The sequence below is a fragment of the Notolepis coatsorum genome (assembly GCF_963971535.1).
Source record: "Notolepis coatsorum genome assembly, chromosome: 8".
NCBI lineage: Eukaryota > Metazoa > Chordata > Actinopteri > Aulopiformes > Paralepididae > Notolepis > Notolepis coatsorum.
The window spans coordinates 94,285,015-94,299,371 of record NC_140172.1 but is presented as its reverse complement, the minus strand read 5'-3'; the positions used below and the strand labels follow the sequence as shown (position 1 = coordinate 94,299,371).

Genomic DNA, 14,357 nt, shown 5'->3' with positions numbered 1-14,357 from the left:
TCAAATACATTATTTTATTTAAGTGTAGGCTATAGTTAATGTTTTATTTTTTACAGTGTTTGTATTTTTCTGACATGGGGGCTCAACAATAAATGACAATCAGAAATGTCAAGTTGCATGTTGTTATTCTAACCAGCTTAGACCCCGACGCTCTGCATCTTCTGGCCGCCTCAGACCTACTCCTATCCGAGCTCCGGGAGGGTCATCAAAGAGAAGCCGCCTATTCTCAGTCCTTGCCCCACAATGGTGGAATGAACTACCCACCCCAGTTAGGACAGCCGAATCACGTCCAATCTTTCGCCGTCGACTAAAGACGCACTTCTTCAACCATTATCTGAATAAAAAAAAAATATATCTAACCCTAACTAACCGTACTGTCATGCACTTGTCCTAATAAACTAACCTACACTGTAGCACTCAACACTTTGATGAACATTGTTGCTCAGCTGATAGAGTTGTGCCCTTCCTGATGGCTTGTCGTACAGAACTTGTAAGTCGCTTTGGATAAAAGCGTCAGCTAAATGACTAAATGTAGTTCTGTTGCATTTCCAATTTATTTATTTAAATTATAAATTGATCAGGTATCGATAAGGGAATCGATAAAGAATCGAATCGATAAGCAGAATCGATAATGGAATCGTATCGATAAAATCCTATCAATTCCCATCCCTAGTGGTTGTTGGGGTCCTCATCTTATAACAAAGCTTCAACCTAAACACTAGTATGCCCCATGAGTAGATTTAGAACTTTGGCCCAAACTAACTGCATGGCCTTCATGAGCAGATTTTAGTGATGCACAGATGTGAAAATTGTGGCAGATACCGATAACCGATATTAACACTTTGGTTGCCATGGGTTAAATTCATGATATACCATAGGTTGCCGGCTCTATTTGTCTATGGAGAAGTACCCCTTCTTTGCATGGCTATAACTTTTTAAATTCTATTGCTACATTGCCATTATTAGGGCCCATTCAAAGTCCTATATGTATTGTTCATTGTGTAGCAACGTTAAACTTTTTCATTCACATATTCATAGTAAAGTATGGTCTAATGTATAAGTATGTTTTCATCTCTTTCTGCAGCTTTCTCCAGAACGTGATCTATAGCCCCAAATGCATTATATTGATGATGCAATACAGTTTTATGGCAATCAGCGCGATATAAAAAATTCCAACTAGACGTACTTCTAGAAGTTACTACACATCATCTGATGTTGACCGGATGGGCTAGGGGGCGTTTATAATTCCGTGGGCAGCGTTATACCAATCATCTAATGTGGGTCAAATGTTGATAATAGCAGTTAGTATCGAAGACGGTAACGTTACACGCTAAAACTCACCCCAGTCTCCGCGCGCCGTTGGGCGATCATCGTAGAGTAGAAATTTTATCATTATGGGATGTAGATTTACCCGGTCCATCTCCAGCTTGTATAATGGTATATACGTCCAAATCATGTTGTTTATCGAGTTATTGGCAATCGATCGCTGTGTATTCTGACGAGCTAGAATGCCGGGACCTATAGCGAGTGCCCGGAAGTAATACGGCCATCCAGCACAAGTTAACCTCTATGCCACTTCCTGTTAAGCGATTGCGCCGATCGGCCACCAGATGGCGCTCCTGAACCGCCAGAGAGCTCAGTGGGTCCTCCTGGTGGATCTCAGGCCAGCGGAGGGGACATATGAATCCGATCGCAGATTTTTGAAATATTGATATAAGGACGCTGTAAAGCGTCCTCCGGCAACTTGAGCATGGCCGGGAATGACGCTTTAACACGACTCCTGGCAGCCAAAGTGTTAATATTGCTGTTCTGGCCGATACCGATATTTACCGATGTCGATATCTCTGTATAGAAAACACTTTTTTATGATAATCAAATAAAGAGCTATTTTCCAAAACGCATACTTTTTTTTACTTTTGTAACTTATTTTCAGAAATTACTGATATTTTGAAACTATTTAAGGCCAAAACATGTATATAAAAAAAAAAAAAAAAAAAAAAAATATATTTATTCATTTTTTTTAACACTTTGATTGCCTAAGGCTAAATTCATTATATACCATAGGTTGCCGGCTCTATTTGTCTATGGAGAAATTCCCCTTCTTTGCAGGGCTATAACTTTTTAAATTCTATTGCTACATTGCCATTATTAGGGCCCATTCAAAGTCCTATATGTATTGTTCATTGTGTAGCAACGTTAAACTTTTTCATTCACATATTCATAGTAAAGTATGGTCTAATGTATAAGTATGTTTTCATCTCTTTCTGCAGCTTTCTCCAGAACGTGATCTATAGCCCCAAATGCATTATATTGATGATGAAATACAGTTTGATGGCAATCGGGGCGATATAAAAAATTTCAATTGGACGTACTTCTAGAATGATCTACGTATGATCTGATGATGACCGGATGGGCGGGGGATCGTTTATAATTCCGTGGGCAGCGTTATATCATTCATCTAGTGTGGGTAACAGTTTATATGGAACACGTTCAAAAATAACGCTGAATCTCACCGTATATTCCTCGCGCCGTTGGACAATCAGCGTGGTGTAGACCGTTTTCGATTATGGGATGTTTATCCTGATAAACCATTTCCAGCTTGTATAATACTATATACGTCCAAATAACGTTGTTTATTGAGTTAGGGCGAGCGATTGATCATCCAGTGTGTTGAGATGGAGTCCGGCTACCGGACGCGAGTGCCCGGAGCTCATATGGATGAGCACTTCCTGTTTGGGGCGCCCCTCCCTCTTGGCCGATCTGCTGATCGGCCACCAGATGGCGCTCTCGAACCGTTAAGACAGTTGGTGGGAGCCCACCAGCACATCTCAGGGCTCCGGAAAGAAAATATGATTTCGATCACAGATTTTTGAAATATTGATATCAAAGACGAGTTACGGCGTCCTCGGCACCTTTAGCGTGGCTCTGAATGACGTGAAAAAGCGTTTTCCGGCAATCAAAGTGTTAATATCGGCCCTATCTTGATATCGGACCGATACCGATGTGTAAAAAAAACGGCCATATCGGCCGATATTATATCGGCGGCCGATATATCGTGCATCACTAGCAGATTTGGCTGAAGTGGCTTGGGCGCTGATCAATTCAGAGATTTAAAAAAAAATTCATGAATATCTCAAAAAGTTTAGGTTTTAGGGCATATGTTTGTTCATAACACTAATATAAATGTGCGACCTCCAGGAGCCGAGATACAAAATTTCAGGTCTAAAAAGTGGGCGTGGCCGTTTCAGAGACTTCGCCTACCTAATTTTTTGTGCTCCTTGCATTTTTTTCTTTATTGGACCCTAAATGAACAGAAAAACATTGGCTCAAATGTTAATCATGATTTGCAGCCTTGACCCCATATTTGCCCCAAACTGACCAGACTAAATGGCATAATTTATGTGTGGGCCTCAATTAGATTGGTATAACTTATACACGTTTTTTTTTTTTACTTTTAGTAGGCAATTTGGCTCCAACTCCATAAATGATGCCATAGTAGAAATCATCCTTCAGGTTATGTTAAATGAATGCTGGTGTACTCAGAGAATTACCTAGCTGGCAAATGCTCCATTGGGTTAATATTGCACATGGCCATGGCAGGTGTCAAGCTGGACCACTATGCCAAAATATACGTCTCAACTAGTACCATTTCACAGGAAATTGAGAAAACATGTTTTGGAATTCAGAGAGGATATAACCAGTCATGGTTCAAGCCCATGTGGGAAAGTTAAGACAATTATGATAAAGACTGTGAGGGGTAAGGAAATAATACAAGAATGTATAAAGGTTAGGTTTTTATTAGGGATGTTCGATATTGGCTTTTTTACCGATATCCGATATACCGATATTGTCCAACTCTTAATTTCCGATACCGATATCAACCGATACTAGGGCTGACCTTCAAATATTTTTTTGGAATTCGAAGCTTCGGGGCTGAGATTCGATTTTAATTCGAAGCTTCGGAAAAAGAAATTTTCTTTTAATAAAAAATACATTTCTTTTTTAATGTTGTGGGACTTGTACAGTACTTTGTTCAACTTTGTCAGTGCTGTAAAGTTTAAACCTTTTAAAATCTTAGACAAACGAAACACTTTGCTTTCATGAAATATTGTAAGCCGTCATTTGAGGCTTTATAAAAGCAGCACAATGAACACAAATCTGTCAGTGCCGAGTCCGACCTCATCTTAAATAACAAACAGCATTGCTTGTTGTAATTAACAAAGAGAGGCAGAGTTGATTTAGCAACAAAAAAACTAAAAAAAAACTAAAAAAATTTATTTTTATATTCGAATCCCATGCCCATCGAACGAAGCTTCGAAGTATTTAAGACAGCCCTAACCGATACCGATATATGCGGGGTTTACCCCCCAAAAACATTAACCCATTCCGTGCCAACCACGAGGATAGTCGGATTAACTAGCCAACCGTTCCGTGCCAATCACGAGTATAGTCGGGTTTTAATCGTTATTTCTTTTATTAGCGATATCCATTCATTTTTATCCATCCAACCGGATGTTATCATTGGGAATGGGTCTGAGCTCGCAAAAGGGCAAATACCGCCGCCTATCGTCTCCCGGATGGTATTGCACATCATTGGATTGGATTGGCTGGGAATGTGCATCGAAAAAATAACTCCGGTCCGGGTTTCCCTTCTTGGGCAAGCAGTATCGTGTTACCACATTGACTGAGGACACTCGATTATGTGTTTTGGACTATAACGTTGGATCAATAAACGCGATCGATATTTGGAATGGCGATCAGGAATTGGATTAATCTTTTTGCAGAACATCTGATGTGAGGTAAGGAATTTATGTTACGAATCTTGGGTTAATCAGATGTTCCTATCACCGCCATCGGAGCGTGCGCGTGTGTGCGACGTTAGCGCTGAGCAAGTCATGAATAAGCGATTTTTCAGCCCGCTTTTGTATCGTGCATAAGGACACATACTCTTGATGATCTAGCGTTTATTTGAAAACGATTCATAAATCAGCCGGAAAATGACAATGTGTTTTGTGTATTCCACTAAAGGGCAATTATCGCGGATTTCTCTGGAATTACTAGAAATCTCCAAAACGGTATAAAACGGAAATGTACAGATGAAAAAACAATCTGTTTCGTACATGTTGACTGCAAGCAAGTCATTGATAAGTAGGGCTGCCCTTCGATTTTTTTTTTGGAATTCGAAGCTTCAGGGCCGAGATTCTATTTTAATTCTAAGCTTCGAGATAAAAAAAAAGAAAATAATAAATTATTTGATTTATTTATTTTAATTTTTAATGTTGTGGGACTTGTACAGCACTTTGTTCAACTTTGTCAGTGCTGTAAAGTTTAAACCTTTTTAAATCTTAGACAAACAAAACACTTTGCTTTCATGAAATATGAATATATTCAATATCATTTGAGGCTTTATAAAAGCAACACAAATCTGTCAGTGCAGAGTCTGACCTCATCTTAAATAACAAACAGCATTGCTTGTTGTAGTTAACAAAGAGAGGCAGAGTTGATTTTACAAAAAAAAAAAATATTATCGAATTTTATTTTCATATTCGAATTCCATGCCCATCGAACGAAGCTTCGAAGCATTTAAGACAGCCCTATTGATAAGCGACGGGTGTATTAGACCCATAGCCATAATTTAAGATATAGTTTAAGCATTCGCAAATTTCCCTGTCCTCCCATTGACTTCAGTGCTGGCACGCTAGCCCTAATTTGGTCATATGGGCGTGGCTCTGAATGAGTTACGGTTAACATTAACATTACATCTCTCTTGTTGTGGAATTAACACAACATTATGCATACTTTTGACAATAAATAAAATAAGAATTTGTTCTTACTTGCTTGCCTGGGTAAATAAAGGTTAAATAAATGTTAAAAAAAAAATATATATATATATATGATTTTTTTTTTAAACTGATACCAATCATTTTCGATATTACATTTTAATGCCAATATTGGCCGATAATATCGGTAGGCCGATAATATCGGACATCCCTAGTTTTTATTATGTAATTTGCTTGATGTCATGACAGTAACAAAACACACTATAATTCTGGGTGGATAGCAGTAGACCAGAGTGACTGCGTTGCTCACGTCATCAACAAGGCATGAGAGCCTGAAAACCATTCAACATGACTGACATTTAGGAGTGGAACGATACACATTTTCAGATTCAATACGAAATTTGATAGTTATATTTTTGAGTCTTTATGTGCTCAAATGTAATCAAATGAGCTCTAATGATTATATACAGCAAAAAAAGAGGAAAGAGAATCCTCCAACAGTTTTACATTTTGATACACTTTATATAATGTGCATTTCTGTACTGAGATTGCTACACCCCTACTGACATTATGCGAACATTATAATTTAATGTCTGCTAGTGATTTGTAGGGATGGGACAAAACAATCTATTCACTTAACACATTAGTCACCAAAAACGACTTACGCCGTTTTTGCCCGCCATGCGTTGAACGCCATGCGTTGAACGCCATGCGTTGAACGCCAACAACGGCGTAAACAGTTTTTGGGATCAATATTAAATTTTTTCGCCATGGCATTCATAATTCATCCAGTCTGGACTGCAGCGGCACCCTGTATGAGATTGCAACGCCTCAATACCGCCGCCTGGTGGATGGTCGGGCCAGTTACACTCTTTAATCTTTTTTCCTCCAGTCTCATCGGCGAACGGTAAGAGGACACTAACGTTATTTGCAGCCTGATTGTTTATTCATTTCACTGCAAACCATCTGCTCAACATATCAACCCATACTAAATAAATCCGTTACTGACGATCAAGGAATTATAAACAACCCCCCCCCCCCCCCCTTTCCTTCACGCATGATGAAGCATAATGTATACCAGTGTTAGAAATTAAAAAAAAAAAATCAAGGGCTTTTTTGCCCCCCTTAATTGATTTTCGGGGGCTTTTTTTTCTTTTTCTCGGGGGCACAACATTTTTATAATGAAAATTAACATAAAGATTATAAAACATTGTTGACACTTTTTTTTACAGTCTTCGTCCCTATGTTTGATAACGTAATGTTAATGTCTCCATATATAGGGCTCTACGCTAACCTTTTTCCCAAGGAGCACATGTGCTCCTAAATAAAATGTTAATAAATAAAATCTAAATACAAATTTAGGAGCACACAGAAATTTAGGAGCACAGTGACAATTGTTCAAGTAACACACACACGATGTGTGACATGGCTTGGTTTCATGTTTTGAGGTACCTTCAATTATCTGTAAATAATACATACATACTCTATCTAAATAGATTAAATATGATTGTCCCTGAGGGCAAGTTGTGTTGTTGTCTTGATATATCTTACAAATAGCAGACGAATAGCCGGTTGCCTCTGGATCAATGAATGTCTAATACTGAATAATATTATTAGCTATTTTATTTTTAACATCCCTAATTCCAACAGTCAAGAGGCTTGTTTCAAATTGATACATGAAAAACCCCACACACGCAACAACATCCACCTCAAACACAACAAAAGAACAGAGCATCTCATGGTCATGGTCATGGACTCTATGGACTGTCAGCTGAACTCGCACCAATGCATAGGGAAATAGTCAGACATCCCAGAATTATTTCATAATACAAGTTTTGAATGGACGTTTGGATTAAAATCACCCCGAAGACAGCACTGGAACGTTTGTGAGTATAGGCTCTGGCCAGATCGATCAATGAAATACGATGCGCGCTCAGCGCTGTGGAATGAAGGAAATGCGCATCGGGATCGGATTTGGATGTTATTCTTTGGAGTTGTGTTACAAATGGAACGGTCTTTCCCCGCCGAACACAAGTTACTTAACGTTACACAGGTCGCGCTATGCAGATGCTTAGCTTGCTAACGTTAAGATAGCAGTGTAACTTAATGTTACACTATGCATGCTTGATGAAAGCAAAGCTCTCTGTCTGTCTGTGTTTGCACCTCTCAAGTACCCTGTAACACGCAGCGGGCCCCGCCTCCATCCCTCCTTGCATTCCACCCAAAAACTGAATTTCAGTCCAGTTTCTGAACTATTAACAGCGGAGCTGTTTTGTAATCTTCACTCGTCTCGCACACTGCAAGTAAATTATTTTTCCAGTTCGCACACACACATATTATTAGTAGGGATGCACGATAATTATCGGGCCGATAATTATCGGGCCGATATCAGCAATTATGACGTCATCCCGATAACGTTATTGATAGCTCCGATAATATATAATACATTTTTTGGTTAAAAGAAATCCGTTGTGGGTGGATTGGGTTGAAGGGCGCTTGTTTTTATTATAGCCTCCTCCGTTTTGCCAGTACTGTATTACGACTGATAGCGTGTGGTTTAGGAAGAGGGAGTTTTTCACAAATCCAGCGCTCCCTTTCTTGGCTGTGACGTAGTCAGGTGACATTCAGACTGACTGAGGCAAGATAGTAAAAAAAGATGGCGGCGTCGTCGGACTTTTTCAAAGTTTCAGAGAAAAACAGTTTGCTTGCTATTTGTAACAAATGCAGAAGTTCCACGAGGAGGGAAAGGGGCAACAAGCGATAACACATCCAACATAATAAGTCACCTGAAACATCACCACCGCTACGATGGTGTATTCAAATCCGACGACGCCGAGCAGCTAAAGGCTAATGCAATGCGGCATAAGCTAATCCAAAACCAGCTGCTGGCGAGCGGCGGGACATTTACTGAGGACAAAGTGTGGATATTATGATTTAAAAAGTCTCTGTCCAGGACGATAACATTATTGCAGGTAAGCAGGCAGCCTAGCCGTTTCTAACTACTAACGTTATCACGCTAGCTTGGATGCTAACTAACGTAATAAGCTTGTCATGGTTCATGGTGAGCTGTTTGTGTTATAACGAGACAGCAAATGAATGAATGAAAACTTTATTTAACAGATTGCAGAATGGGTACAATACAGTACAGCTCAATACATACAATTGTTAAGGGGATGCAGACCAGAGAAAGACTTTCGTCTTGTTTACATCAGGGTCCCCCATTTACAATTCATCATAACATAATGACATACATGAGATACAGCTAGACAGTACTGCCTACATCTATACATGACATACCAGATTTGCAAATACAGTACTGTTTGTGATACGAAAAGAGTCCAGAAAAGAGAGTATATACATTTGACGTATTATTATTGTATTGTGATATGTTTTGTTTCATGTTGAAATTTTTTTTTTATCAAAATATTTTTTTAATAATACAATAAATATCGGTTATCGATATCGGTTATCGGCTTGAGGAGCATAAAGTTATCGGTATCGGTGTCAAAATCAATGTCGTGCATCCCTAATTATTAGGGGCAAATACGAGGGAAATGCTCGCACTGTAGAGCATATATATAATTATATATATAATTAGTAAACTGTCTGGGGCTTTTCTTGCCCCCCTTAACTGATTTTCGAGGGCATTTGGTCAATTTTCGAGGGCATTTTGCCCCAAGCCCCCGTTCATTTCGAACCCTGATGTATACCGATCATATACATTTGAATTTTTTAATATAGCATGTATAGGAAAGAAACGCCAATCGATAATCTATCATATGCGTCAGGGCCTATAACTCGTTTTTGGAATTACAGCAGAAAACCTTAAAAACATACTTATATTCTAGACGGTATTAACACAACAATATATGAATGAAAAAATATAACGTTCCCACATCCTGAACGATAGATAATTGATGTTGAATGGGCCATAGTAATGTCAATATAGCAATACAATTTTAAAAGTTATAGCCCTGCAAAGAAGGTAAACATCTCCATAGGCTTTCAACGGTGGCAGACTGGGTACAATGATGGGCACAACGCCCGGCGCCCAATGTGTTAAAGGTAGAATCTGTAATGTCGTCAAACAGCCCCCCTTGTGCTTTGTTTACATATTTGGGTTGAATTTCAGTGGATATAGGGCTGGGCGATATGGCCTAAAAATAAAATCTCAGATATTTTTTTTATTATTATCTTTTTATCGGATTTACGATTTTAATCGATTTTTTTCTCTTGAAAACTAGAAACGCCAAGGAAATCATTCAAATAAGATGAATTTCCCTATTGGGATTGAAGTGCAAACCTAACTTTCACCAAACATCACTTTTTGTAAAATAAAAGGAGACTCTTGGGACATTTTAATTTAAAAAAAAAATGTATATAAAATGGATTTACATTTTTCAAAATAGTCCTAAATCATTAATTCGAATTAATCGATAAAATCGATTAATCGCCCAGCCCTAAGTGGATATGATATAAATTAGGGCTGCAACTAACAATTATTTTGTTATGTAGAATATTTTACCAGAAAAACAATTGATTGTTCAATTTGCAATTGAACATTTCAAAATTATTTACATGTTTTTTCAAGTGCAAATCCTTAGGTCACATGGGTAGCTGCCTCTCTGACGCCACCTACTGAATACCCAGAGTAACCTACATGCCATTAATGCTTTTTATCTATTGACTCATTATACCTACTTTATTATCTTAAAATAATATAGCACCCACCATTTACTATGATTGTTTATTAGGGGTGTACACAAAAACCACGGTTCGGTACGTATGTCGGTTTTGATGTCACGGTTCGGTAAGGGTTTTCGTACAGTGGGAGAAAGTTTGGCTTTCCATGTTCCACTCAGGGGTGATGTAGTGTGCAGTAACTAATTGTACTTGTAGGGCTGTCAACGAATATTCTATATTGAAATTAATAATCGACTTGTAAATTTCTTTTTAAATAAAAATTATATTAGATTGTGAAAAAAACAGAGCCCGGTGGGCGGTAGTTAGTGGTTAACATACCGCTGTATTCGTTCGGTACACAGCCGTTCGGTACGGTACACACTGAAACGGTTCGGTACGGATACCTTTACACGCCTATTGTTTGACCACGATTGGATCAAATCCAATCAGTTAATTCCCCAAAAAAATTATTAAACACAAATGTGGCTGGGGGAACTGATTCACTCAGCATGAATGGACAATGAATATATGAATGGTCAATAAAAACAATACAAAAAAAAAAATAAAGAAAAAAAAAGAAAAAAAAAATTATTTCGATAAATTTAGATTATAATCGATTCTAACATTTCCAAATCGATGCAGTTGAATCGTCACATTATAATCGATGCATTTCGATTAATCGATGCATCGTTACACCCCTACATAAAATGTATCTATGCCTCTAGCTAAATGCTGAAAAACAGGGGGGGGGATTAACTTTTTGAGTTTAGATTTATTTTTTTAGAGAGATCTTTTACCGGCCAAAAATTATAAATAGCTTTTTAGTATATCTCCATGTCTTACTATATTATATGTGTTATCTCTCCACTCCACGCTATGGTAGTGCTTGTGCCAGCACAGGAGATAAGATTATTAAAAAATATGATATATTGCAGCTGGAGTGGACGTCAAAAACAAATTTATGTGTGCGTGTCTCTGTGTGTTTTCATGTGTGTCTGTGTGTGTGCTGACGCATGGTTCTGTGAGACCAATTAATTTCGCCGCGGGGGGCATAATCCCACCGGACAATGCATTGGTAACTAACTAGTTTCAAATGACAATATACACCCTGTGAATATTATTGCACGGATGGGAATACGGGCGCGCGTGGGAGCGTGCTCTATGATATTTTGCAACGCGTTGACAGTGATACAGCGAGTGCTGATACGAGAGAGTGAGAGAGCTCCCCCCAGTCCCATTCCCTCCCACCTGTTTTATCTAGTTATCTGTGTGTCGAAAGGTCTCTGCTGTATCATATCAGTGTTTCCCATTAATTACCTACACTGTGGTGGCCCGCCACAGTATAATGAACCAAAAGAAATGTAATTAAAGAAAAAAAGATTTTTTTTTTTACAATTTTTTTAAATATAAAGTTTGCCAATAGGGATGCATCAGTAGTATTGACAGTGGTAGTAGTCGTAATAGTAATACAGTATATTTTTTTATTTTCGAAAAAATAAACCAGTTCAACACGGTAACCACTTTTGCTTCATTTCTTTGATGGCTCAAATGTATGCTCTAGTAGTGGTTCCCAAACCTCTCCTCGAGACACCCCAGCCGGTCGATGTATTTGTTAAATTCCACCACCAGCACAACTGATTCAACTAATAAAGGGCTAGTTAAGTTGAATCAGGTGTGCTGGTGGTGGAATTTAACAAATACATTGAACGGCTGGGGTGCTTCGAGGAGAGGATTGGGAAGCACTAGTCTAGTCGATTTTGTGTTTTGAGCACAAAGTTCATCATAGATCTAGCCTCTTTATTTTGCTCTCAAAGTGCACCAGATTGATGCATTTAACTTAAAAATGTACCAAAAAAAGTTCCGGGGGGGGCATGGCACCGGACCCCCCTAGAGAGTCGGAGGTTCACCCCCCATAGTCTCTGAAAATCCTGTGGGAAACACTGGGAAGGTTAACCCTTTTACTGCCACACGACAGCAGGTTAACCTTTTCACTACCACACTACAGATGGTTAACCCGGCCTTTACTATCACACACTACAGACGGTTAACAGTCTGTAGTGTGATAGTAAAGGGTTAACCTTCTGTAGTGTGGTAGTGAAAGGGTTAAGACACATTTCCAAATACACTGTGCTCTTATTCAGACACAAATCAACTGAAATTAATGGTCTTACCTGAAGGGAGATGAAAGAGGGCTCAAAGTGTTTTGCACAAAGACTGTAGAGATTGTGCAACTGCTCGGGGGTTTTGGATACCAAGTCTGGTTGACAGCAGTTATCAACCCACTGTTTGCATCTGAAAAATTAAAGTTTTATAAGAATTATGATTCAGAAGTTATCCACCCACTGTTTGCATCTGCAAAATAAAATAGTTTTATAAGAATTGTGTTTCAGAATAAGGCTGCACAAATAGTATACCTTAAAAAAATATATAACAGCTAGCTAAAAGGCTTATAGCTGTCAAGAATAGCCCCGCCCTCTTTTCTTAATCCCCCCAATCACAATGGCCACCTCAGAAAGCTAGGGATAGGTCAATTGTTTTTCCATACAATCTTTGTTCCTGATTTGTGCTGGTAAGTTTAAAGGACGACTCCACTTTTTTTGGAAATTAGCTTATTTAACATCTTCCCTGGAGTTAGACAAGAAGATGCATACCTTTTTTGTCTCTGTGCGTGCATTTTAGCTTTGGGAATAGACGCTCCGTTAGCATAGCTTAGCTTCATCACTGGAAGTGGGGGAGGACAGTAGCCTTACAGTGCCTTACAGTGTATTGCAAGGTCTGACATTGACCAAACTTGATATGCATGACCTTGGTGGGCTCTAGGTCAACTCCTGAAAAGGGGGTCAATGTCAGACTTTGCAATCAAAGTTAGGGGGCTAATAACCCTTGCCATAATTTCAGTGCGCCCCCTAACTTTTGATTGCAAGGTCTGACATTGACCCCCTTTTCAGGAGTTGACCTAGAGCCCACCAAGGTCATCATGCATATCAAGTTTGGTCAATGTCAGACCTTGCAATACACTGTAAGGCACTGTAAGGCTACTGTCCTCCCCCACTTCCAGTGATGAAGCTAAGCTATGCTAACGGAGCGTCTATTCCCAAAGCTAAAATGCACGCACAGAGACAAAAAAGGTATGCATCTTCTTGTCTAACTCCAGGGAAGATGTTAAATAAGCTAATTTCCAAAAAAAGTGGAGTCGTCCTTTAAGTAATGATAAAACATTTATGCAGTAGCTAACTGGCTGCCAGATACAAAATATTATTAGGTGTCGCTGCAATGATACACTTAAAAATCATTCTGGTTATTTCTAACGAAGATTTCGTCAATCGGACCACTGATGATGAACGAGTCATTATTCTCTGGGTGCTCTGCTCACATTGGCTGAAATTCAATCCAACTGGGCCACCAGACGATGAATGTTACCAACAACACAAAATATGTCCTTTGAGTCAAAAACGATTTTGTTTGAGACTTGACCAGTTATTAGAGCATCTATGGGAGTGCCTGTGTAAGAGCCCCACTTACTTATGCCCTTACTCCATTTTCATCCCATTGGTACAGCTTCCTTATGAAATATCTTTGGATTGCTGCATGTATCAAAATGAGGATTGTTCTACTGTTAAAGCTGCAATAATACATTTTCAAAACGTCTTATGACCACCTGCTATCAGAAGGTCTCATTGAGCCAATGAGCCGATGATGTCCTACTCAATCAACCCTGGACCAACTAGCATGAGCGTAAATGACCGCAAAACACAGTAGACTCTCACACCGAGCTAAAATTAAAGCATGATTCTTTCAGGGGGATGGTGGCGGGACACTGAGCCTATTCTATTATAACAAAAACATGTCACATTTCGTGACATTGATGCACGCCAATATGCTTTGGCCAGTGAA

General features: G+C 38.9%; 1 protein-coding gene across 1 annotated transcript in view; it reads right to left on the bottom strand.

Moving 5' to 3' along the window:
- The window catches only part of LOC311233722 (uncharacterized protein), a 37,643-nt gene that overhangs the window by 20,376 nt on the left and 2,910 nt on the right, over nt 1-14,357 (bottom strand). The window contains exon 2 of the mRNA XM_084320717.1: nt 12,635-12,755. Within this exon, the coding sequence (XP_084176843.1) occupies nt 12,635-12,755 (121 nt within the window). The remainder of the gene's footprint in view (nt 1-12,634; nt 12,756-14,357) is intronic.